Source organism: Mustela putorius, unplaced genomic scaffold, assembly GCF_011764305.1.
Source record: "Mustela putorius furo isolate JIRA1106 unplaced genomic scaffold, ASM1176430v1.1 tig00003867_pilon_pilon_pilon, whole genome shotgun sequence".
Classification (NCBI taxonomy): Eukaryota; Metazoa; Chordata; class Mammalia; order Carnivora; family Mustelidae; genus Mustela; species Mustela putorius.
The window spans coordinates 34,149,927-34,177,770 of record NW_025422019.1 but is presented as its reverse complement, the minus strand read 5'-3'; the positions used below and the strand labels follow the sequence as shown (position 1 = coordinate 34,177,770).

Genomic DNA, 27,844 nt, shown 5'->3' with positions numbered 1-27,844 from the left:
ATCACAAGTTTTAAACATTACTCAAAGTATTTTTATTTCCAAGGAAGGGGAACAGGATTTTTTAATTGCAGTAGCTTCCTTTTACCAAAAGGAACCTTTCTGTAGCTCAAATACATGTAAACATAAAATGTTCCATTTTCTTTTCAAGTCAGACAACAGTATAGGATTCCAAATAATCTTAAAATTCTTGCAAATTTGTCATGTGATATATTTTGTTTCAGTGACAAATTATGTTTCAGAGATTTTTTTGTTTGTTTGTTGTTTGTTTGTTTTGGTTTGTTTTGTTTCAGTTTTTTTAAGAAACCTCTCATGCATTCCCTATCTGGTAATTTGGATTTCTTTTGCAATACTGCTAATTAAAGCTATCTTAACAAACTGCCCAAATCAATGTGGACTGGAGTATCTTCCAAAATAAAAAAAAATGAGAAGCTGTTTGTAATAACAGCTTCTCAATACACACAAACAACTACCACTATCCATTGAGATTCTCAGCATTGTAGAAATAAAGGGACACACTAGGTTACTCCAATTAGCTTCCATACAGGGGAAAAAAAACCAAGATGATACAGAGCTGATACTGCCCAGCTTTGGAGCCAGAATAATTATGTATGAAACCTGGTCCTACTCTTTATTGGTCTGATCACAATCAAGTTCATTTATTCATTTAAACATTTATTAAACACCTACTATGGTAGACACTAAAAAACCAAAAACCTGACCTGAACTTCCTTCAAGGACCACCTTATGTGGGGGGAAAGAGAGGGAAAAAAAGGGGCGCCTTGATGGCTCAGGGGGTTAAGCCTCTGCCTTCAGCTCAAGTCATGATCTCAGGGTCCTGGGATCGAGCCCCACATTGGGCTTTCTGCTCAGTTGGGAGCCTGCTTCCCCTTCTCTCTCTGCCTGCCTCTCTGCCTACTTGTGATCTCTCTCTCTGTCAAACAAATAAATTAAATCTTTGAAAAGAAAAAAGAGAAAGAGAAGGAAGAAAATAATTAAAGAGGCTATGACAGGAACAAAGGAAAACAGAGGAAAATGGAGGGAGTAGTCACCACATCATCATAGCATTAATATCTAATTACTACAGAGTGAAATTACTTGTTATTTTATTTCCGACATTTGTTCTACTTAACCCTGAGTCACAACTTTTTTTCCTTAATCTAATGATGCAAAAGAGGATCTTAAGGCAATCTGAAGTGACGGTTTTTTACCTCCACACAAAAAAGTATAAAAATAAATTCACAACAGTAAGAGCTGCTCTTACATAGAATTTAAAAAAAAAAAAAAAAAGGTCCCTACTTGGTAGATTTCCTTTTGTTGTCAACGATTCCTTTTTTTTTTTTTTTTTTTTTTTAAGATTTACTTTTATGTTTTTTTATTATGTAATCTCTACATCCAACATTGGGCTCAAACCCATATTAAGATCAAGAGTTGTATGAGCCAGCCAGACCCCTCTATTCCCTTTATTCTTAAGAGTTTGTTACTGAGGGACACCTGGAAGCAGGGAGCCTGCTTCCTCCCCACCCCCTCTCTCTGCCTGCCTCTCTGCCTATTTGTGATCGCTGTTTGTCAAATAAATAAATAAAATATATTTTTTAAAGACTATTACTGAATGGTCTCAAGGACAACACTATCATAATAACAATAAACAAAGGTATCTTTACATACTAAAAATGTCAAATTCTGATACAAAAAAAATTACCACATACCAAAATATGGAGAGATCTGATGTTTCCACCAACATTTCCACCAAGGAATCTACCATCTTTGTATGAAAAATTATTGTATTCATCATCTTTCCAAGTTCTCTGTGATCTGCAAGGCCAAGTGAAGCCTTAGAAACACTAGTATATGCCTGTGAAAGTAAAAAACAAAAGTAGTTTAAGCAAAGACCAATGACTTTACCCTTGACATTCTACAGGGAAAAAAAAAAACACATTATCAAAAATTTTTTGATTTTTATTTTGATGTTGTATCAGTAACATCACCTTTTTAAAGCTGTCAATAGTGACTCAAACTTGAAATTCCTATCAAAAAATTCTTTAAATAAATAGAAATACTACTGCCAATAAAGTAAAATCTAATATATGGGTCATTCATCTAGAACCCCAAAGGAACAGAAGTTATAATATCAAAAGTATAAAACAGTGCATTGTCAAGCTAGATCCACCGAAAGAAATTTTCAATCTAGTTTGAGAGAAAAAATACAGGTGATACACTCACATGAAAGTAAAGATTGTACATGTTAATTCACTGAGGTTTTAGATTATAGTAATTAAAACATACTGTACTAATTGATGAATTCTAGAAAAGAAATGAAAATCGTAAAAATTAGTGTAGGTTGAGCAATGTGATAGAACTTAACCAAAACCATCACAATGGGTTTACAGGGAAATAAATTCTACTATAAGGGTACCAAATCAAGAGGAAAAATCTGTCCACGGACAGTGGGCATTCCAGAAAGGTACAAAACAAGAAGAGAAAGAGTGTCTATAGAATAAATACTGTTCACTATGGCTACAATTAAAATGAAAAAAGAGGAGAAATAAAATGGGTGTAAGAAGAGATTCAACCAGATCATGTAGACCCCTGCAAAACACATTAAAGAATTTAAACCTTTTGGTGAACCAAAGGTTCTGTGCAGTGGTCAATTTGTGTTTTAGAAACATTATTCTATGTGGAGGAGGGAACTAGGGAAAGGTGGACAGAAAGGGAATAGAAGGCAGCTGTGGCAATAATCCAGACAGGATTATGATGGTCTCTTCTACAATGGTGGTAGTTCAAAAGAGTTTCATCTGGGAAATCATTAGATAGGCGGGCAACAGAAGAATTATGAATGATGGCCAGGATTCTGGTGTTGTGAGATACTCCTTCATGGATCTCACGTGTGCCTACACATCTTCGATATGTAAGAATTCAACTACTCAGGCCATTTCTGAGAGTACTTGTACTTTGTACTTGCAAGTACTTTGTAAAACTTGAGGAAATGAGGCGGTATCTACCTCTGGATCAAAGAGCTAGTATGCTTACTGTTGATACAACAGAGGGTTCATCAAATTCAGTGTTCCTTAGCTGCAACAGAAACCTACTGCATACATAGCATTCATCTGGGTCATGGAAGCTAGAGAAAAAAAAAAATGATACATATATGTTGATGCTCATGCTGCTTCCTGTGCAATGAATAAAATCCTTTGTCCTTGATGCAGGGGCCCCATGTCTTCTGCCAATTTCTATCAAACAGTAGAGACTAAATAATTATTTCCTTGTACAAAAATTATTTCCTTGTATAAAAGTTATTTCCTTGTATAAAAATTATTTCCTTGTATAAAAATCAAATCTCAGCCCCTACAATGGCAAGGGGCTACAACATGGATGGTGACAAAATGACAAAATTAATTTAAAAGACTCATTTGAAGTATTTAACAACAATGAAAGAGAAAACAGGTCATCTAAAAAAAAAAAAAAAAAAGGAAATAAAAGTAAGGTAAGAACAACCTAAGTAAATTTAATGACAGAAGGGAAGAAGATAAATGAAAGTAACCAAAGATAATTAAGAGACTAGGGAATACATAAGGGAACGAGATGCCTGAGGAAACAGGAAAAAAAATGACAAAAAATACATGGACAAAGAATTCCTCAAAGAATAGAAAAAAGGAGAAAAATCAAAATGACCTAAAAAACACCAATGACTTAAGGATTAAATTCGGACTCCAGTTGAAGGCAAAACGCAATTCTAAAATTCTCCAAAGGCTTACCCTTCTGGTCCTGCAATACTCAAGAATTACTGATATCTGTGTACCTGTCTGGCCATGTGCTTATACTGAACTCTTATCCTTATATCTGATCATTGAGTCAGATCATTCATCACTCTTGTAAAGATTTGTTCCTTCTTGTAGTAATATTTAACACTAAAAAGTTTCTTTACTTGTCCTTTCCTCGTTATTTGCCCTTTTCCTGTGTCTAAGCTTATTTTCCTATTCAATTTCTACCCATCTTTCAATGGGCAAAATGATGCTTTCTCTATAAAATCATTATTAGCAATTCCAACTTGAAAAAAATCTTTCTTCCTTCTAAGAAAACTACAGTTAATTTATAATCATATTCTGCCAGCAGCATCTTTTAAGTTAATCTTTTAAATTTTCAACTGCTATTTAATTTTTCATTATCTTTAATGCCTGTCTCCACAACCAGATTTATAACACCCTTAAAAGAGGATCTGTACTCTTCTCCAGATTATATAATACTGCTCAATATTTTATTTCTGGAATCCTATGGCCTAGTCTGTAGGTGTGGTACTTTTCTTCATCACCTCTGCTAACGTTCTGGATTCTGGTTACTACCTCACAACTTACATTTTTATCCTTTCCCTCAGACAAGACTTCTCTGGCTTACTTATATGCCCCACTATTTTCTTCCTTAGTATGCTTTAGCCCACTGTCACTAAAAATTAAGAGTTATGCAGTAGAAAAGTGGCTATATGTCCCACTCATGATTATGAGCAATGTTATGGGTTAAATTGGGTCCACAAAAAATATGCTGAAGTCATAGTCCCCAGTTTCTCAGAATGTAACCATATCTAGAAACAGGGTCTTTACAGGGGCAATCAAGTTAAAATGAGGTCGTAAGAGTGGACCCTAATCCATTATCACTGGAATCCTTATAAAAAAGGAAAAATTTGGACACAGAGATATGCACAGAAGACTGTATAGAGACAGGGACAATGCGATTAGAGTGACCCATCTACCAGCCAAAACATCAAAGTTTGCCAGCAAATTACCAGGAGCTAGAAAAAAGCCTGGAAAAGATTTTCCCTCATAGCCCTAAGAAAGAATCAACCCAGCTGACACATTGATTTAGGACTTCCAGCTTCCAGAATTATAAAATAATAAATTTCTGTTGTTTAAGCTACCAGCTTTGGTACTGTTAGGGCAACCCTAGCAAACTAATAAAAGCAAGAATACAACACACGAAAGAATCATACAGCAGGTGATATTATTATAATAATCTTATAAAAATTTAGAAAAACTTAGATATACTAGTTCTACACTCTTAATGCTACAGAAATGTTTTATATTCTGCCATATAACTAAACACAGATAAATTCTCAAGTGAATCCTTCAAATGAGTAAGTTAATAATCCCAAAAGTATTTAATAAGGGCAAATTCAAAATGTACCTTAACTCTCTAAAATTTTCTAAACCCAAATGTTGGTTTAGGCACTCTCACAAACTGACAGCAGGAGACTTAAATAGTTCAAGCTTTTTAATGATGAGTGACTCTCCAAATTTTAAATGTGTACATTCTGTAGCACAGCAATTTCACTTTTTATTTTCATTTTATATGCTCTTAGTTCTATACTGTTTCACAGCTTTTGTTAAAATAAAATGTTAATATCTAAACTTTATTTTTTTTTAAGATTTTATTTATTTGACAGTGAGAGACAGCGAGAGAGGGAACACAAGCAGTGGGAGAGGAAGAAGTAGGATCCTTGCAGAGGAGGGAGCCCGATGCGGGAGGCTTGATCCCAGGACCACCCAGGCACCCCAAACTTTATTTTTAAAGGGAAAAAAAAAACCTATTATATATACACATTTAATATTTTGGCGTGGTGGTGTTTTAAGTGTTCCTCCCTGATTTCCCACTAACCAACTCTGCAAACTCAGGCAAGTTACTTAATACTAGTAGCCTCACTTATAAAATCATCTCCAAATGTATACAACCATAGAACAAAGAACAAGTGTGAGAAAAATTCCTTTGTATTTTGAGGTTGGAAGGAACCTAAGGGCAGAATTACCTCAGATAATAGAAAGGTATGCTCTTTCTAGGAATCCTTCCTGAGACTGAGTTGATCTAAAAATCTCTTCCACCAACACATACTGGTTGATAAAAATCTCTTCCACCAACACATTTTACTTTTTAATTAAACAAATAAAAATTAATTTAAATTGCAGAACCATGGGTGTGTATATTACAATTTCATTTACTATTTGAACACCTAAACGGATATAAACCACTTAATAAATGCATTTCTGAGGTATGAAAGTGGGAAAAGTACAAACTACTTTACCTCTGGGTATTCTGACATCTTATAATGAGAACATACTACTATTATTTTAAAATATACATATTTTAAAAATATTCAGTTACTGAAAAACTGCGCCACAGTTTTCACATAATTACTAGAAGAATTTACAGGGAATTAAATTTCATTATGAAATTTACAGTTATACAAAGATTTTAAGCTTGAATTTTAAAAGTCCTCTAAAACTGGGGCACCTGGGTGGCTCAGTGGGTTAAAGCCTCTGCCTTCGGCTCAGGTCATGGGATCGAGCCCCACTTCGGGCTCTCTGCTTGGCAGGGAGCCTGCATCTCCTCTCTCTCTGCCTGCCTCTCTGCCTACTTGTGATCTCTAAAGAAAAATTTAAAAAAAAAAAAAGTCCTCTAAACTATTTATGTGTCATATATTAAATGAAAACTTTTAAAGTCTACTACCATTTATTTCTGCATTTCAGAAAAATGAAGCTTTTGGCACTATATCAGGGGACAGTAAACTACAGCCTGTGAGCTGGATGCTTGTTCTTGCTCCTTCATAAAGACATCTAGATAGATCTGGATAGCTAACAAGAACATGAAAAGGTGCTCAACATCATTGATCATCAGGAAAATGCAAATCAAAAGTATAATGAGATGTCACCTCACATCTATTAGAAAAGCTATTGACAAAAACACAAGGCAAAAATGTGGAGAAAAGGGAACCTTCATGCACTCCTGGTGGGAATGTAAATGGATGCAGCCACTATAAAGTTGTCTATATAGTATACAGTCTACAGTATAGAGATGTCTACAGTATAGAGATGCCTCAAAAATTTAGAATTACCATATGATCCAGTAATTCCATTTCTAGATATTTATCTGAAGGAAACGAAAACACTCACTCAAAAAGATATCTATAAACCCAAGTTCATATGCAGCACTATTTACAACAGCCAAGACATGGAAATAGCCTAAGTGGCAATCAATGGATAAACAGATGAAGAATTGGTGGTGTAAACACACACACACACACACACACACACACACACGGGAATATTATTCCAACAAAAGAATGGGGTAATCCTGCCACCTGTGACAATATGGGTGGACCCGGAAGGCATTATACTAGGTGAAGAAAGTCAGACACAGTAAGTCAAAGACCAAATGAACTCATTTATATGTGGAATTTAAAAAAAAAAAAAAACACCAAATACTTAAAACTAAATGTACAATAGACAACGGACTGCTGGTTGCCAAAGGTGGGGAGCCAGAGTTGGGCAATATGGCTGACGGTAACCAAAAGTTACAGACTCCCAGTTATAAAATAAGTAAGTCCTGGAGATGTTATGTACAGTATGATGACTGTATCAGTAAAACTGTATTGCATATTTGAAAGTTGCTAAGAAAAGTAGGTCTTAAAAGTTCTCAGAAGAAAAAAAATTCCTAATTATGTGTGGTGATAAATGAAAAGTAGGTCATTAAAAATGAATCTCATGAAAAAAAAAATATATTGTTATATGTTGATTATGTGGTGAATAAAAAACTGTTAACTAGACTAAAAACTATATTATTAGGGGCGCCTGGGTGGCTCAGTGGGTTAAGCAATATGAATCAGGTCATGATCTCAGGATTGGGAACCTGAAACTAATATATTGTTATATGTTGATTATATCTTAATTAAGAAAACTGTTTCTTCTATGAGGTAAAAACTATAGTTAGTTAAACAAAACTAGTCTTTTCAACAGGTATACAACAATGAATATTTTTATTAGTATTTTCATGTTAGCTAAAATATCCATTACCCAAACGGAATGACAATGAAAATTAAGTTATTCTTACCTGTAATCTAAACCAATCTAATCTCATTCCTCTGAAATCAAATACTTCCCCATCTTCAACTACAATAGAAAAAATATTACAAAGAAAATTAATGTTTCACAAATATACAATCAGTTTTAAAATTTAAGATCTAAGACAATTCCATTTATGGCCATATATACAAAAGAATTATAAGCAGAGTCTTAAAGCAGTATTTGCATACCATGTCCAAAGCAGCATTATTTACAACAGCCAAAAGGCAGAAGCAACCCAAATGTCCATCAATAGAGGAATAGATGAAAGAAATGTAGTACATTATTCAGCCTTTAAAACGAAAGAAATTCTGACACATGCTATAGTGGGGCTGAACCCTGAGGACATTAAGCTAGTGAAATAACTCAGTGACAAAAAGGCAAATACTGCATGATCCCACTTATGAGGTACCTGGAGTAGTCAAACTCATAATGGTAGATGTCAGGGGCAAGAGGTTAACAGAAAGTGTTCTTTAATAGCTATGAAGTTTCAGTTTTCAAGATGAGAAAGTTCTAGAGATGGCTGCACTGCTATGTGAATATACTAAATACTATTAAACTGTACACTTAAAAAAACAAAAGTAATTGAATACCTAAGAGTGAAGTCGTTCTCAAATCCTTTAATGATGTTGATATAAAGAGGGAGTTATGCTAAGAGAAGTGTAAAGTACAGACTTCTCTCCTAAACTATTTCTCAGTGTGCTTACATACCAATTTTGAATAAAGCTAGAAGAGAGCTTGAGAAATCCTATAAACAGAAGCTATGGACAGCATGGTGAAACTCCTCAAAGTAACTCTTTGTACAACTTCACAATAACTTCACTACTTAAGTGTGATAAAGATTGATTAAACTAAAGTGTATTTATTACTCAGAAATGTTCAAGGTTTTAGAATCTTTTACTCAAAGATTACAACACTGAAACATCAAAGCAATCTGCTGGAATGAAGTATTCAAATAATGAAGAGGCAGTCGAGTATACAACATTTGGGATTGATAGACCTGAACTTAAAATCCCTGCACTAGAAGGGACACTTAATAACTGTTAGAGCTTGGCAAAATCGAGTTAACTCTCAAACCTTGAGTTTTCAAATCTACCAAATACAACAGCTTTCTAAAACTGATATTTATTAAATAGGATAATATTTGAGTGCCTGGTACTTTTTAAAATATAATTTCCTCAGTGGTACCAACTACTGTCATAGGTGATGCTTAGACCACATATATACTTCATTATATTTTGGGGTTTTTTTTTCCCCACCTACTGAATAATAAGAAATTTCAAGCCATAATTCTCAGTATTTTTATAAACATCATTATACACCTATTTTGGCAACTTTGCTTTAGAGAGAACAAAGCTAAGACAAAAGAAAACAGAGTAAATGTGTCCAAAATAAATGAGTCTAGAAAAATTAACTGTTAAATTCCCCCCTTAATAATCAAATCTGAAAATCTAATTAGGAGAAAATATGCTTTTATTTGGAAGACTTACCTTGTTTTACACTCAGGGAAGTCATAGTGTTAACAAAAGAGGACATGATAATCGATTCATCCTCAGGGCAAACAGAAAGATTCTGAAAATAATAATAATAATAATAATGTTAAAAACATCTAACTGGGGAAATAATTCATAGATCTGTCAAGTGGCAGATGGATAAACAAGCTGGTATATCCATACTGTATTTTTCAGCTTTAAACAAGAATGAAATGATACATACATTAACATGGATGAATCTCAGAAACACTATGCTAATAGAAAGAAATCACAAACAACAGATTATATAGTATATGATTCCATTTATATGAGAAAAAATGTTTTTAAAGGCAAAGGTGACAAAAAGCAGATGAATAGTTGCCCGGGGTTTAGAGAAAGAATCAATTACGAAGGTACACAAGAAAACCTTTAAGTACTGGAAACTTTCCATGTTTTGACTGTAGTAGTAGTAACATGGATGTACAGTTGTCAAAATTCAAATGGTATACTGAAAATAGATGACTTTTATTGTGTGTAAATTATACTTCAACAAAATAGGACCAAAATATCCCTCTCAAGTCAGCTAGAAAAATGAGTACCTTAAAAACTGCATCTGAAGTTGATGCTGAATAATACAATTTTTTTAAAAGTGAATGCTTAGCTCACAAATAGTATAATTTTCAAAACCTACACAGCCATGTGAATATACATAATTTCACTACACTGTTCACTTGAAAATGGTTAGCAAAGAAAATTGTATGTTATGTACATTTTACCTCAATAAAAAAATTTAACACCCATTACAATGAACTACATTAGCAGGTTAATCTTAGTTCTAAATTTAAATCCTAGTAAATGGTTAAAAACACCATGCATGTACTTTACAACAGAAGAGGGTATAAGAAGCTCAGACATTGGAGTTAGAGCCTGCACTCAAATACTGGCTCTATTACTCATGAACTCTATGATACTGAGCAAGTTATGTAAATTCTTTTTTCATCAACAAATGGTAACTACACCTAATCTCTGAGGATTGTTGCACAGACATCATAAAATACACTATCAATAAATCTGACAATTATTAATACTAGTATTACTGCTACTAATATTATAATTCCAGAAAAAAAAACATTAATTTTCCTAGTATTATAAAATACAATTGATGCAAAAGACACCAAAAGAGATGGAATGACTTAAAAATTTTAATATTATGTAACATAAATCTACATTTATTAATTAATATCCAACCAGCCACAGCAAGTTCCAAAATGACATGAAATCAGGAGTCTGGTTTATTTTTTAAATTGTGATAGCACAAAAGCCTCTGGTTTATCCAGTAAGTAGTAACTATTTAAATAAAAGTATAGCAAAGTTGGAGTGCCTTGGGGGCTCAGTGGGTTAAAGCCTCTTTGGCTCAGGTCATGGTCTCAGGGTCCTGGGATCGAGCCCTGCATCAGGCTCTCTGCTCAGCAGGGAGCCAGCTTCCTCCTCATTCTCTGCCTGCCTCTCTGACTACTTGTAATCTCTGTCTATCAAATAAATAAATAAAATCTTTTTTAAAAAGTACAGCAAAATAATAACATTATAGGGATAAAAGTCAGTTCTTCTATTCCTGTTTTTAATAGACATTCTAGACAGAAAGCATCTAAGCTCCATCTAGTGGATAAAAGAAAAAATACACCAGTTCAGGATAGTAACCTATGAGGTGTATATATAATTCAAGGTAAACAATTACATGAACAACTTTTTATTTTCTTACTTGCACCTTTTAAGTAGGTTTGAAAAAAAAAATCAGGATATCAAGTATGGTTATTCTTCTGGGAAACCAGTAATTTTAGAATACAGAGAATTTGTGTTGTTCTTTACACTATGTGTTAGTAAACTAACACATAGTATAAAGACATCTTGATTTATAAAATGAAGCAAAAAAAAACCCCATTTCCCTTACAGTTAGTTTATTTGGAATAAAGATAAAATAAATTTATATTAAAATGAAAAAGACTGAATAAAGAAATTACAGACACCAAAAAAAAAAAAAAATTAAGACGAAAAATCAACAGATGAAAATCCAAATTAAAAACAAAATTAGAGGGCGCCTGGGTGGCTCAGTGGGTTAAGCCGCTGCCTTCGGCTCAGGTCATGATCTCAGGGTCCTGGGATCGAGTCCCGCATCGGGCTCTCTGCTCAGCAGGGAGCCTGCTTCCTTCTCTCTCTCTCTCTCTGCCTGCCTCTCAGTGTACTTGTAATTTCTCTCTGTCAAATAAATAAATAAAATCTTTAAAAAAAACAACAACAAAAAAAAAAAAAAAACAAAAAAAAAAAATTAGAACATTTAATCAAATTAGGACATCTAGATGAATTTAAAAAAATAAAAAGATCTTCTGAGGCGCCTGGGTGGCTCAGTGGGTTAAGCCGCTGCCTTCGGCTCAGGTCATGGTCTCAGGGTCCTGGGATCGAGTCCCGCATCGGGCTCTCTGCTCAGCAGGGAGCCTGCTTCCTTCTCTCTCTCTCTCTGCCTGCCTCTCTGCCTACTTGTGATCTCTCTCTGTCAAATAAATAAATAAAATCTTTAAAAAAAAAAAATCTTAAAAAAAAAAAAATTAAAAAAAATAAATAAATAAAAAGATCTTCTAACATACTGTGCCAAAGGACTTATCTTCTATTTTTCCTCTAAAACTTAGTTAAATCTGATTTATTACTATCCCTCTTTTGCAAGGTCCTCTTTAATTTGGTCACTGTATACCTCCACTGCCAAAATAAAGAAATATTCCCTGCATTGTGTTCACTCTGAACTTGGTACACATTTAAGCATAACACCTACTATACTCAACTACAACTAAGTGTTTTCTCCCCTCTAGATTATGATCCCCTTGATAATACAGGACAATGACTTACTTACATTTGTAGCTCCACCACTTGGCACTAGATTGTAGTAAGCAAACAAAACAGTTATTAGAAAAAAGGGAAGCAAAGAACAATAGAGAGAATAGCATGATATAGATTTACCTGCACAAGTTCATTGAGAACAACAGCATCAAAGCCAGAAAGGTACTGCACATAATACCTCTGCATTACAGGTCCGTATTTTCTTACATGTGCTCTAAGCTCTTCCATATAAAATATTAACTCAGCAATGTGCCTTTTTAAAAAATTCAAGAAAAGTATTTCAAAAAAGAAATTCATCATTATTAATAGGAAAATATAAAATGCCTTTGGTATTACTACAAGAAGATTTTTTTCTTAGAAAAAGCACTGCTAAATATCATTTTATGTCAATTACTTTCTAAAGACATTTCCATGATGGAAAACAAAAATAAAAAAAAAAAAACCAACAGCAAAACAACTATGACTAAAGAAGTTGATAAAGGAAAACCCAAAATGAAAATAAAACTAGGGTATCTCATAAACTACATCATTACCAAAAAATCACAAATGAAAGAGGATTAGAGGATTAGAAATAAGATTTTTCTGTATGCTCTTATTTCTCTGCTTCATTTATCTAAATCCTATTGAAAGACTGTGGACTAAAATGATAGACATTTCAAATCACACGCTTGGTTGCAACTCTACTTCAGAAGGATTCTTTTTAAATTTTTGCATAGTAAGTCATCTTAAAAAATGAATTCCAAAGAAAATAGTACTGGTTATAGCAAGAAAACAGGAATTTATGACAACCTAGAGTACTAGAAAGGAAACATTAAAACCCTAATATTAAGCTAAAGTAGACTCCGCATTCTAGTTCATATCATCTAATGATGTATTACAAATATTCCTTTATTATGAAATATGAAAAGCCCTTAAAAAGGTCTTACAAAATAATTTAACCCCAAGTTCCCAAGTTCCACATCCCATACACCAAAATATTTAAAAAATAACTTTTTAAATGTTGCTAACTTACTTGTCTATAAAGTCATCTGCACTCTTCTTTGGCATGTTATCTGCATGACGAAGTAGCCAGATAATTTCATCACGGGCAAAGGATAATGCCATAAAAACAAAAAGTGCCTAATTAAAAAGAAATAAACAATGTTGCTTATTCTCATGCCAAGCTTCTAAGTAAAACCTACGCACAATCTTTCTCTAAGTGAAAAGTCACTGGCAAGAACTGATGAAATCAAGTTCAAAAGGCAAAAATGAAAATACAGAAGAAAACCTGGAGATATGTATCAAGAAAATATATACAAAATATATCAAGATATATATAAGAAGTGAGAAAAATGGAGGAAGGTGTGATATATGTATCAAGTAAACAAATTCATTCTCAGTTATATGTAAGTTTTAGTAAAAGTTCAAATTCTAGTACAATTTCCCATAGAGAATATTTTTTAAATTTTAATACGGCACACATATAGTTAAGAAATTAGATCAAATTTTAATAAAACTTCACACAGAATTTTTCCTTTTAATATCGTGCACCTGTAGGTAGAACAAGAATTAAATCAGTTACCTTCGGACCTAGCAAGCCAGGTTGATCAGAGAGGACAGTAGCCAATTCTTTCAGTGCAGACCTTAAAAATTTACGTCTTTCTCTGTGCATTGAACCACTATAGGGAAAGACATCATTATAATTTATGTTTCCACTAAAATCATTATTGACAATTAAATAACTTATCACTTCAGGTCAATTTCCAAAGTTGTCTTAGGAAGAAGCCCCTACAAGTATCTTCTATGGTATGTCATTAAAGGACTTTCCAATCCTACGTTTTTTTTTGCCTTTCTTATGCTGTTTTTATAACCATCTTTATTCTGTTATTCTCCACCTATCAAAATCCTACCCAAACTTTAAGACCAATCCTTCAAAAAGCATTTCCCACTATCCAGATTTCCATTTCTAAATAATTTCTCCAACTCTAATACCATTTAGCCTAGCACTTTAAGAACTGGACTGTGAAATCCTTTGTATACTATGTATACATTTCTGTCATCTCCACAAAAAAATCAATGAACACAAGTTAATAAATATCTGATAATCCATATCCAATTTATTAACTACATTCCTATTAAATATATAAGACTTACTAAAGAAGAGCTATATACAATAAAGATATTGGGATGAGATCTCTTGGCACTCTTCAAAAACAGAAAAGATGAGTTAAGGAAAAGATAATTATAAATATTTATTACTAGGTATTCTTTAAATGAAATACAAATTTTTAAAAAGAATTACTCTCACATAATAACATGGAAAAAAAATCACAGAACGTTTTAAGTATTCCAACTTCTCACAGTATGAAAAATATACAGTCCCAATTTTAGGTTTTAAGATTTTGATAGGTACAAAAAATGGCACCACCGCCCCCCCCACACACACAATATATATATATGCCAGAAAAACAACTGTAAGGGATAAAGAATACCAGAAATTTGGCCAGGACCCAGTAGAAGACACCGATTAAAATCCAACCTCTGCCTAGCAATCTTAGGTTTCACCTCTCCTAGTATTAGCCACTCATCTATAAAGCAGGGATGATGATACCTGCCTCAAAAAATACATCTTCCATAATGGCTGAAACACAACACTTTCACAATGTTAGGTTAACTCCAGTAACAAGCTCTTTTTTATCTGACAATAATAAAGTCATTCTATGCAATTTCCAAGAAAGGGGTCAATGTTACTTTGACTATTTTGTTACACAGAGTAGCTACAAGGTGCCTGTGGTATTATTTATACAGAGAGAAAAGGTCTATAAAGTCCTAAGCCTGGATTATGGGAATGAGAAATTCCTATGAAAAATTATTGCTTATTACTTATGGTTGCTTTATACAATAAATAAAGGGGGGGAACGTCTTACCTTTGAAAGAGTTTCATAAAAGATAGCTATGACACCATATATGTGCTTACAACAGTGTCTATCCAATGAAGAAGTGATAATCATTTGTATGTCAAGAAAGGAATTCTAACACACTCCAAAGTATGTTATTTATACTAGAAAATAACTTTTTATAATATAAGCATTTCATTCAAGTGAAAAAATATGCATGAGGAAAATGATACAACACTGACAGCAATAAATAAAGATGGTTTAAATTCCCAACATCCATCCCATAGCTTAAACCTAAATTCTAAAACTTCTTGTGGTTTTATATTTTTATCAGTGGCGGTGATGCATTATCTTCTCTCTGGCTTATAGAAATACAGATGGCTCAAATAATAGGTAGGTAGGTAGGTAGGTACTTCTATGTAAGTTCAGTAGAGAAAATATTCTATACAAGTATACCATACATATCAATTAAGTTGAAATATCAAATTATTTATAATTCTTTCATGAGTAAATTTAGAGCTGTTCAAAGATCTTAAATATGCTAACTTTTAAGTTATTCTATATATTTACTAATATAAAATATTTATTACAATTCAGGAAAGGCATACTTTGAAAAGTAAATACTACTTAGGAGAGTGTGAAAATATGTCAATTTTCATGAAATAGTACAAAAATCATCACAATTTGCAAAGTATTGGCACAAAAGCATAGTAATGGTAAAAGACTTAAATGATACCTAAAATAAAAGACCTCTCTGTACAGTACTTTCTTAGAGCATTTATATCAACACTTCAAAAATATTTAAGATCTGTCTGTACAACTTGAAGCTTACTAGATACTAAGGATATATACCTACTTTTCATTGACTGTAAGTCTCTCACATCTTGTACACATTAATCTGCCATCATTTCAACAAAATTGTGCTTTAAGAAAGAAATTGTTCTTGATTTTAAGTTCCACAGATAAGATAGAACTACTTACGCATGTGACACAGCTGCCTCTTTGCATTCTCTTATGTCATTAATACGCTTATTATAGCTATGTGAAAAAAAAATTAAAACCACATTAATCTTAATTTCATCAGTAACAGTCAAAACAAGTTAGCCAAACACTAAAAGTCAATTAAAGTTTTCTACTAGCAACAAGGAAAACTGGCCCTCAAACTAAAAATGCATGAAAGAAATCCACCCACCTCCTTTCCTGGTTCCTTATATTACTCAGTTAAGTCTTCTTAGAAAAAGAGTTCTCATATTATATTAAATCTAACAAAAAAAAATTAAAGCTCACTATGTAGATCTTGATTAACTACACCTCATTAAGCCCTCATGGAGTTATTAAAAATTATACTTCCAATGAAATTAACAGTGGTTTCCCAAAATCTAAAGCAATAACAAAGCTATTACTTCTGATTTTTATGCTATTTCATAAAAAAAAAATTCTGAAAGGACAGAGGGAGCAACACTATTTAATGTTTGGAGTAGGGGTTTTGTGACAGAAAAAACTAGGGCAGGAAAGCATAAGACTACTTTAAATCAAAAGAAACAGGACACGAACATCAAAAACTTTAAAGATAATACTTGAAAAATAAATGCTAATAAATACATTATTTTCATAAATGCTATATACAAAAACTCAAAATTTCTAAAACGTTAAAGAAAAACTATATTCCTGAAAACCCGGCTAAAACCAAACTCTAAATTAATTCCAAAATCTAAAATTTATGTGTTCTTTGAGCAAATGTTGAAAATAAGCTAATTCTGTAATCACTGTCCTTAATAATTCATAAGCCTTTATACTTAACAATCTGCCGTGTAACTACTGGAAGTCATATTTTAAATTGGTCACTTTTGATTTAATAAAAAATTAAGACTCCTCAACTCTAAATATGAAGATTCTTATATGGTTAAGTTTCTTATTAGAAAAGCATAACAAAAAAAAAAAAAAAAAGGAAAGCATAACATCAAAGCAATCAGTCTCATGGTGTCATTAAGTTTATGTGTATCATACATAAGTTTGCTCAATATATAGACTACCTGGTTCTAAATGCTTACATATATTTAAATATTATTCCACAGAGAAGCTATCAATATGCTAAAACAAAATACAAGTTTCATGACTTTCAACCTGAATCAATTAGAAAATGAAAATCAATTAGAAGCTATCCCATATGGCATGGGATATTTCCATGTATTTCACCACCTAAAATAAAAGCCGAATAAGAGCTGTAAAGTACATAGAGCACTAGACCTCATTTTATGACCAAGAAACTACCACAAGAGAATGTCAGAAACAGTGAGCGCCTGGGTGGCTCAGTTGGTTATGCATTTGCCTTCAGCTCATGTCATGATCCTGGAGGCCTGGGACCAAGCCCCTGCTCACTGGGGAGCCTGCTTCTCCCTCTCCCTCTGCAGCTTCCCCTACCTGTGCTCTCTTTCTCTCTCTCTATCTCTCTGTCAAATAAATATATAAAATCTTTAAAAGAGAGAGAGAGAGAAACAGAGAAAGAATGTCAGAAACACCCACAGACAAAGAAATCAAAACAGGGGTCTCTTGACCAAAGGACTGGGAGGTAAATTACAGTGGCAGTGGTGACCAAAAGGGGCACAAATCAATTTTCTGGAGATGATGGAAATGTTCTGTATCTTGAGTAGGTGATCACCTAGAATATTCATAAACAAATTTGTTGACACCTAAAATTTATGCATTTTTGTCGGTAAATTTTACTTCAAAAATTAGTAGGGGAAAGAGGGCAGATTCCTTTAGCCTCTTCAAGATACAGATATAGGAAATACAACTTAGGGATGATGTCCAGGAACCTGTAATTCTTACACACACTAAAATGTGAGGCTTAAATTGGTAGGTTAAACAGATCTTTATTTTTTAATAAATAACAGATGCTTCATCTCAATTTCATCAAGACATTTCTAAACTGGATATGAAATAAATGTAGGTAAACTTTATTTCTATCTGAAGCTAAGAAGCCAAACATAATTATTCAACACCTTCAGGTAAAGGGGATCCCAGAATATTTTAGACACTCCTAATTTCAAAAGATTTCAAAATTGCTACCAAGTATGAGTTCAATCTGTCTTTAATATACTGTCTATAGAACCTCATGTGGAAAGAAATGTAGGCATTAAAATTTTCAAGGAAACAAATTTGTATGAACTGCTCGATTTACAGGGAATTAATATACATGAGTCACTTGAAACAACTTATTAAAAGGAAACATGTTTTCTTATGTGCCATGGTCTGACTTCTATAATTGTTATAACTAAGTAAGAGCTATTGACTGATTCATGTACTTTTAAATAGCACTACAAAAATGTCAAAACTCTAAAATGTATATGGTACTTTCAGCAATATTTATGTCGAATTCCGTATCATGATTTGCAAAAGAGAACACATCTTCTTTATCCTAGAACACAAACTTTGAAAGGGCAGAAACACTAGGTATTTTAATCTACAAAGTTACCTATAAAAATGATATGAATTTTTGAATATTATGAATGAATATTAATATTCATTAATATTCAATGAATGAATATTAATATGAATATTACCTATAAATGATATGAATACTACCATATCAGGATGATTGTTAAAAACAACTTGCTAGGGGCGCCTGGGTGGCTCAGTGGGTTAAGCCTCTGCCTTCGGCTCAGGTCATGATCTCAGGGTCCTGGGATCGAGTCCCGCATCGGGCTCTCTGCTCAGCAGGGAGCCTGCTTCCTCCTCTCTCTCTCTCTGCCTGTCTCTCTGCCTACTTGTGATCTCTCTCTGTCAAATAAATAAATAAAATCTTAAAAAAAAAAAAACAACAACTTGCTATGGCCAGTAAGATAATACAGGTGATATCTTCTTGTATGACATGACCCTTCTCTATTATCAACTTCAATGAAGATAATCCGACTCTTCTCCCAAAAAAGCAAGATAAATGAAAATTCCATACCCTCGTATGTTTACAAATAAGTCTTCTGCAGCTTTGTGAATGTGGAAAACTTCATCCCGAAAGAGAGAGAGGCAAGAGCTACTTTGAAGAGCTAGCTTCCAAAGGTTCAATGCTGTCGCATCAGTATTTAGAATCCCATGGCACAAAATGAAGCCAACTTTAAAAAAACACAAGTAAATACAAAGATAAAAGTAAAAAAACATAAGCAAATACAAAGTAAAAGTATTCCAAAATTATATTATTTCAGTTACAAAGTAGCTTTCAAATTTTTAGAAATATAAACATAATCACTAAATCGAGGATTTCAAGTGACAGATAAAAATTCATATACATGGCAGATAGCAACAATATTTCTCTCAATAGTTTTCTGTATTCTGCAAAATCAGTTCCTTCAACCCACACTGATGAGAAAAAGAAATGTTGCTTCTGGGTAGTATAAGAAGTCATTTTTAACAAATGAGTAAAAGGCATTTTCAAAAACCTTTACAAAATATTTTACAAAATATTTTAAGCCAAAGGTCCGAAGTTACTAATTAACACACAATACAGCAATCATTACAACTATTCAAATAATTGAAAAATAAGATGAATCTACTTTTCTAAATCACCAGAAGAACTGCAATAGCATCCTGCATTTTCATAGCAATGCACAGTTTACTAAATAAGTTTTCACATATATCATATCACATGATTCTGTGGAGTAGATAAAACAGATGGTATCCTTCTCTTTCATAGTTTAAGAAATGAAGGTTCAATGACTTACCTAAAGTTATACCATTAACATGTTAGAGCTAGAGTCAGCCTCAAGTATTTACCCTTGAAGTCTAAGATTCTTTCAATATACTATGCTGCTCTCTAGTATACGGATTCAAATCTCTCTTTCATCTTGTGTTACCTACTTTGGAAATCCTACACAAAAATATAATCATATATATGTTTGTGGGTGCCCTCTCTAGCCATCCAGACTAGGCCACAAAACCTCATCTGTCCTTCATTCAACATTTACTCAGTGCTGGCTATACAAAAGGTATTGTAGTGGGCCATTTACAAACCAATCCTATTTCCTGTCAAAACTTCCCTAGGATTCTCAGTAGTCACTCCCACCTCTAAACTCCTGAATCATTAACATACAACTTGCCATTTATCTTTTTATTCTTAGCTCAACCTTCTTTTAACAGGGCCACTACACAAGCAAGTTAACTTTTTAAGTTAAGTAGGCATATACTGTGGAGTCTTATGTGCAGACGTGTATTTAAATTTCCTGAAACACATAAAGTATTTTTAACGCAACAGGACCCCTAAACACAATTATATGATCTGGTGCACAAGCAAAGGCATACAATTCATGTACGGAAACTTAAAAAGAATCCTCAAGAGAGACTGTAAAAGATTCTTGCCTTATATAATGACTTTTACTCTAAACCCCTGAGTAAAGAGATTTCATTTAGTGTCTTATACCTTGTTGAATACTTAGATTCACAAAATTGCTGCTAACAACAAAAGGTTTCTCTAAAAATATTAGCAGTTATATTATGGGTTACCATATGTTTTACTTTTTTAAGATATGGATTACTTTTGAATTTAGTATACCCATTTGTTTATGACAGAATCCAAAAAGGTAATGTAATTCAAATTCGACTGCCCAAGATCAGGATGGTTTATTAAATTAAATATTACCCTCCTTTCCCCACCAACGTCCCAATAAAAGGACAGAAAAAATGTTTTTTTAACTTTTTAAGCCACAAAAAATGTTGGAAACAAGACAAAACACCAGTGCTAGATAAGAAAATTAGAGAATATCTTTCAAGATGGAAAGTAGGTAGAATTTAATTTAAAAGGAGACTGGACTTAGTAACCCAAAACTCCAGAGATGAAAAGAGATCTTTCCCAAGGAGTCCAACCAATATAGCAAGAATAGACCCGGAAAGAACACCAGGATAAGTTATTTTATACTGCATTCCAAATAGCTGAGTCTTTTTACATTCCAGACTCTCAGTAACTCTTAGCCAGGCTATAATATAGACACGTGATCCTCAAACTTTAGCTTGCATCAGAACTACTGGAAAGGCTTATGATTTTTTAAATCATATTGCTAGGATTCATTCACAGTCTAATTCAGCAGGTCTAAGGTAGAAATCAAGATTCTGTATATCTAACAAGTTCTAAGGTGATGCTGCTGACCCAGGGACCACACCTGAACTAATCTAAAGCAAAGTGCTGAAGTAGACCACCTTCTACAGAAATGTCCTACTATGAGTATCGAGGTCAAAAAGTACAGAGTTTAAGCTAATTCTTAACGTAATTCTTAACCTGTTACCTCTACTCAAGGCTCAATTACATGAAAGCAGCAAAACTCAGAGTAAACACCTTCCTTATTTTGGCAACTGTGGTCATTCCACATCTCTTTGCCTTCTCTATGTCCCTATATCCCCATTAGGGTAGCCTACCTTCTGAATCACTTCCCTGCTCATCATGTGAAAACCTGCAATCAGCATTCCTGTACAGACTGGCGCAACTAGTTTTAACTCTTGAGATCACCCATGCCACCTAAACTACTAACCACCTCTACTCTACGGCCAGACTTCCATTAACATGAACCATCGAGGATCACAATACATTTCAGCAAAATCAATAATTGGAAAGCTGGCTTTTGAGTCAACTAAGAGAAGGGATTAAAATCTTAACTATCATTATAGAAGAAAATATAAATATCACAAAACTGATCAATGTAAAAAATATAATTAATAAAAATGGCTAAGGAGGACATCTGGATGGTTCAGTCAGTTAAACATCCAACTCTTGATTTTTGGTCATTATCTCAGGATCATGAGATCAAGACTCGAGACAGGCTCCATGCTCAAGATTCTCTCTCTCTCTCTCTCTCCCTCTGCCCCCACCCACTCGCATGTGTGCACACTATAAATCAATCAATCAAATCTTTCTTTAAAAAACGCTAAGGATAGGGAGCATGTGCTCTCCTTCATTCTAGTAACAGTGCCAGGACTATTCAAAGTGCCAGGGCATGATGAGATTAAGTAAAGAAAGAGAGTACTTAGCAACTTTCACAAAAATTTGATATTTAGTAGGAGTAGAAACCTAGTAATAATCTATTTGTCAGACTAAACTGAATTAAATAATTTAAAATGTGAGTTTTTATTTTGTGTCTTTCTTACTTTATTTCTGGTAACTCTAGTAATTCACTTTTAGTTCTTAGTAGTTTGGTAATCTGTATTTTATCTAAGTATCAATCCAAAATAATTTAAAAAAGAAAAACTGGTCCTTCATTATAGTTTGAGACATACTATAATGAAAAGACAACAAATACTACCTAATGGTTAATAAATCAAGTAACAAGAACTAGAGGAAGTTAAAAAAATGCTCAAAATTATTTCCCTCTGCCACTGGACTTCAGGGTGGTAGAAGTAATTGTATTATAGCAATTCTCATTCTATATTATATCTGTGGGTCACTGTGTCTATTTTCCCTACAGTTTGTGAATTTCTCAGGAGTACAACTAGTACTTTTATCCTCCATGTATCTAACTGCCAACCATGAGTTAGTATTACTGAAATAAATCAAAATCAAAAACCTTAGTGAATAAATACAATATTTCTAAAAATCCTTAAAAACAAAACAAAAATGTAGTTTGACAGCCACTCTGAGAGGCAATTTATGTACCATGAGCCTTGGCATTAGCCTGGGTTATTTTGTCTTGGTCACTTATTAACTATGTGAACTAAGCTTTAGATTCCTATCTATAAAGCAGACTATCTATCCTGACAGAGTCAGTATGAGAACTGAATGAGGTAAGGCACTGAGAAGGTTTAGCGCACTGCTTGGCATAGAAGTAATCCATGTTATCCATTATTTTTTCTAAAACTTAGAACCTGAGGGGTGATTACAAAACTAATTTTACTTACAGATAATCCATTTTTCCATTGCATCCAAAGAGAGATATTCACAAGGCATCTTAAAAAGAAAATACAGATGTCTGATTAAGGAAATTCTAAAAAAACAAATCCTATACTAAGTCACTGTCTCTCTCCTAAAAATTCTTACTACTCAATTCATGGTTCAAATACCACCACAACTATTTGAAAAGTTGAATAAAGGTCTTATAATTTATATTTAAATGTGCAATCCATAAAGGACAATGAGAGCTGTGCCCCCTTCACATTTACACTCCCTGAAATCTCCCTTAAAATAATATTTCGCAAAACTGTCTTCAATCTGGTAAAGGATAAATTTCCAAGAGTCTATTCTAAATTTCCCAAGTCTATTTTAGAGCTTGTAATATTCCAAAGGATAATATATTAATCAAGTTAAAAATGATTTATGTACATAGATGCAGTCTCACCCGAATTACTAGTTATGTGTGTGTGTGTTCTCCATTTGCAGAACTTCTATGTTCATATACACAGAGGAAAGACTGAAAATACAGTCAACCCTTGAAGAGCATGAGGGTCAGGAGTGCCAAACTCCCTCCCTCTGTAGCTGATAATTCACCTAAAACTTTTGACTCTTAAAAACTTAACTACAAATAGCCTACTATTGACTAGAAGTCTTACCTATGACATAAGATCAATTAACATATATTTTATATTACACAAATTATATAATGTACTCTTACAGTAAATTAAGCTAGAGAAAAGAAAATGTTATTAAGAAAATCTTAAGGAAAAGACATTTATAGTATTTATCAAAAGAATCCAGGTGTAAGTGGACCCACACAATTCAAACCTGTGTTGTTTAAAGGTCCACTGTGTGAAAGAATATAATGATTTTCTATAGTCAGTGAAGACTGAGGTGATATTCTGATTTTTTTCTTTAAAATCTTCTGCATTTTCCAAATTTTCTACTACACCAGAACAAAACAAACATTTAAATTTTAAAAGAAAATACTTAACACTGATTGTATTAACTCAGCATCAAAATTTAGAAATAAAAAATTCAATAGTACGACTTAACATCTTAAAATAAATTTTACTGACAGGCTAATATCAATTAGAAGAAAAACTGCAACAACACAGCATAACCGATATTTTTAAAAAATCAACTTTACTATTTCCATTCAAAAAGGGAAAAAAGAGAACCATACGGTGTCAGACTGTGCAGGATTAAGCATTGTACTAGGTGCACTGATGAGACTCAATAGTTGGGCATTTCTCCACTGGTCAGCTGAAAGATTCCTTCGAGGATACACCATCTGAAGAGAAATCAGTGCATCTGAAAGAGACTAATTAAAATAGGAAAAAAGGAAGCTGAGGAATAAATGTTTTTTCCATTTAAATTTCAGCTCTAACTGCTGTGTGCTTCTAACTGTATCACCCTAAAACAACAAAGCCTAATTACGACTATGCTCCATATAATATCTGAGATGGGTCCAGCTATCTCCTCTCAAGTTTTTTTTTTAATTTCATAAAAGCAACATAGATTCTGCATTTCTGGAGAAGATCTTAGCTCAGGAAATCTTGGGATTTTTATTTCAGAAGAGGTAGGAAGCCTAGTTTCATTCTTTCGTACTCTGATAGTTCTCTGAAATAACAGAACATTAGGGTTATATGACTAAGTGTTAACAGAACTCAACATATTTCATATTTCTCCAAAGAATGCCTTATTTAAAAAATGTACTCTATCTTAATAAATTACTGTACTTCTATTTGCCATTGGTCTATTAAGTACAGCTTTATCATCAAGGTATTTAATGTTTCTTCTCACCTGCTTTTTGTTTACTTTTAACTGGGCTTTGGTACTTAGCTCTACTTCATTTTTTTTTTTTTTTTAGGAGTATATTTATTATTTGACAGAGATCACAAGTAGGAAGAGAGGCAGGCAGTGGGGGTGGGGATGGGGGGCGGAAGCAGGCCCCCTGCTGAGCAGAGTCGCATGTAGGGCTCAATCCCAGAACCCTGAGATCATGACCTGAGCCGAAAGCAGTAGCTTAACCCTCTGAGCCACCCAGGTGCCCCATCTCTGCTTCTTAAAATTTCTGTACAAGAGTGATTTTTTTAATTATATATTTTTTAAGATTTACTTATTTGACAAAGAGAGCCAGGGAGCTCTAGGCAGGGATAGTGGGGAAGGCAGAAGTAAAAGGAGAAGCAGGCTGATCAAGGAGCCGGAGGCAGGGCTCAATCCTAGAACCCTGGGATCATGACCTAAGCCGAAGGCAAATGCTCAACCAAGTGAGCTACCCAGCCATCCCTAAGGGTGATTCTTTAATCTGGCTGCACATAAACTACCATGGGATTTGTTCAGAAAACAGAAACCAGGATACTACCTAAAATCATCACCTAAGTGGGAAAAGAAACAAATTTGCAGTGGGTAAAAACAAGGCCATACATAACTGGCAAAAAGTCAGAAACGGATCCATGGAAAAAACAAGGGAGGAGCAAAGAAGACCATTCTAGGTGAGGAAAAACTGTTACCAAAACCAGAGACAGATGACTAGGACATGCTCAGCACTCTGAAAAATCCTGACACTTCCATCTATAATGCTGACTTTTACTTCAAAACTAATGCCATCCATTGGCTTCTTTCTAACTAATGATCCAACTAACTTCAAAACATTAAACCCATATAAATTTGTGGGATAATACAGCTATACAAAAAATTAATTGCAAATACACCTTCTGTAAATGCATCTTCAGAATTTTCACAGGAATAAGAAAACTGAAGGAAAAATCTTGGCATTAACAGATCCATACAAAATAGTGTATTATTAAAATGTCTAACTCTCATCACTCAGAGAATGAACCAAGATTCTGAAATCTTGGGCTTTAGTTCTGGTTTTGCCACTATTACTGCCAAATGACTAATCATTCATGTCACTTCTCTAGCCCTCAATTTCCTTATCTATAAAGAGGATATATGAGATACCTATACATTTCCCTGATGTGCTTAGGAACATTTGAATCAGCCCTACTGTGGAGAACCCATACAGCAAGACTCCTTTGAACCAAAATTGTTTCATTAGGAACTATTTTTTTAATATATTATAAAAGACTGATGCTTCAAATTATTTTCACAAAACTCTTGCAATTTTTTTCTCATTAAGAGCTTTTATTAATAATATAACTAAAATGTACCAAATACTATGTATCCAAATACTTTGGTGAAGTATTAAACTTATTAAATCATCCTTATTAAACTCATTTAATCATCCTCACAACCATATGAGGTAGGTACTATTATTCCATTTTTACAGATAAGAAAACTGAGATACAACGAAGTTGGTTAAATGACTTACCCAATATTACATACTCAGTAATTGGCAGAGTTGGGATTAGAATCCAGGTAGTCTGATATGAGAGGAGACATTCTCAAATACTAAATTTCACTACCTCTCTACCCTACACCACATCTAAAAACTATAATGAATGATTCCTGAGTCTCCAAAAACTTTTTGGGAGTCTAACTAATTAGAGTTCTCTGGTTCACAATTGGATAAAACCATACATAGCTATTATTCACATCCCATTATGTTTTTCATAAAAGTTGATAATAACTCTAAATATTCACCCTTATGCCATCTCATACGCCTATTTATTTATTTATTTATTTGAGAGCAGGCAAGAGAGTACGCATGCATGAGTGGAGTAGGGTGGGCAGAAAGAGAGGGAGAGAGAGAATCTTAAGGAAGCACCACATGGGCTCAGCACAGGGCTTGATTTCCTGACCCTGTATTTCACATGCCTACTATGTGCATCTAAAAACCAGACTTTACCGGGCGCCTGGGTGGCTCAGTGGGTTAAGCCGCTGCCTTCGGCTCAGGTCATGATCCCTGGGATCGATTCGGGCTCTCTCTGCTCACATGCCTACTCTCTCTCTCTGCTGCCTGCCTCTCCATCTAAAAATAAATAAATAAAATCTTTAAAAAAAAATAAATAAATAAATAAAAAATAAAAACCAGACTTTACCTTGCTGTGGGGTACAAATTCTTCCATCATCTTTCTTTAAAGGGTTTTCATAATCCACAATCATCTGACCAAGGCGTGGATATTCTCGGTCACTTAAAACAGACATACCAAATTTCAGGGAGGTGTTAGCCATCAAACAGAATTTCACAAAGATTTGTATAATGTGTGTCTACCTTGCTCCATGGGTCATTTCATGAGCATAGTTATATAATCCAATGATTGCCTTTCTTTCTTCAATTCGAGACAGCAGTATCATAAGTGTTGTATAGGTTATGATCAAATCTAAGTAGTTCTTTGTTAAATCAAAGTTTACAGTCTAGAAAACAAAAATCAAGGTTAACTCCTTATTTTACAAAACTTTTACACACACACACACATCTTCACAGCAGCTATTGAAAGCCAATAATTTTCTATATTTATTTTATCCCATTTCTAAGATTCTAATTCCTTTCACCAAAAATATACCTAAAATTTGGAAGTTACAGGTAACAGTTTTGTGCTATTGACGAACTTTTATAGATGAAACAAGTTTGTTATTGCCTTAACTGATGACAGTTTAAAGCGATAAACAAAACCAGAAAGAGAAGGAAGATAGAGCCAATCTCACTAAGAAAAAGGAGTATTATACCAATAAGTAATAAAATTCACTGAATAAGTAAACTGTCAATGGAGACATTTTTCACTTTGATTTCCTGTATCTAGAAATTATCATACCTAAGAAAGATTCCATCAAGTATGTCTTTCACAGAGAAAAATATTATTCACTTAACTTTTAATTGGGTCTTCTAAAATAAAATACTAAAATAACTACTACTTCCCAATATGGGCAAAACATATACCCAGTGACAAATAAACAAGT

General features: G+C 33.5%; 1 protein-coding gene across 1 annotated transcript in view; it reads right to left on the bottom strand.

The window, feature by feature from the left end:
• NCKAP1 (NCK associated protein 1) overlaps positions 1–27,844 on the bottom strand; it is a 101,068-nt gene that overhangs the window by 36,516 nt on the left and 36,708 nt on the right. The window contains 13 exon segments of the mRNA XM_045066440.1: positions 1,707–1,852; positions 7,870–7,928; positions 9,371–9,452; positions 12,359–12,491; positions 13,251–13,357; positions 13,800–13,896; positions 16,096–16,152; positions 19,067–19,223; positions 22,987–23,035; positions 24,165–24,302; positions 26,986–27,018; positions 27,020–27,077; positions 27,159–27,301. Of these exon segments, the coding sequence (XP_044922375.1) occupies positions 1,707–1,852; positions 7,870–7,928; positions 9,371–9,452; positions 12,359–12,491; positions 13,251–13,357; positions 13,800–13,896; positions 16,096–16,152; positions 19,067–19,223; positions 22,987–23,035; positions 24,165–24,302; positions 26,986–27,018; positions 27,020–27,077; positions 27,159–27,301 (1,259 nt within the window).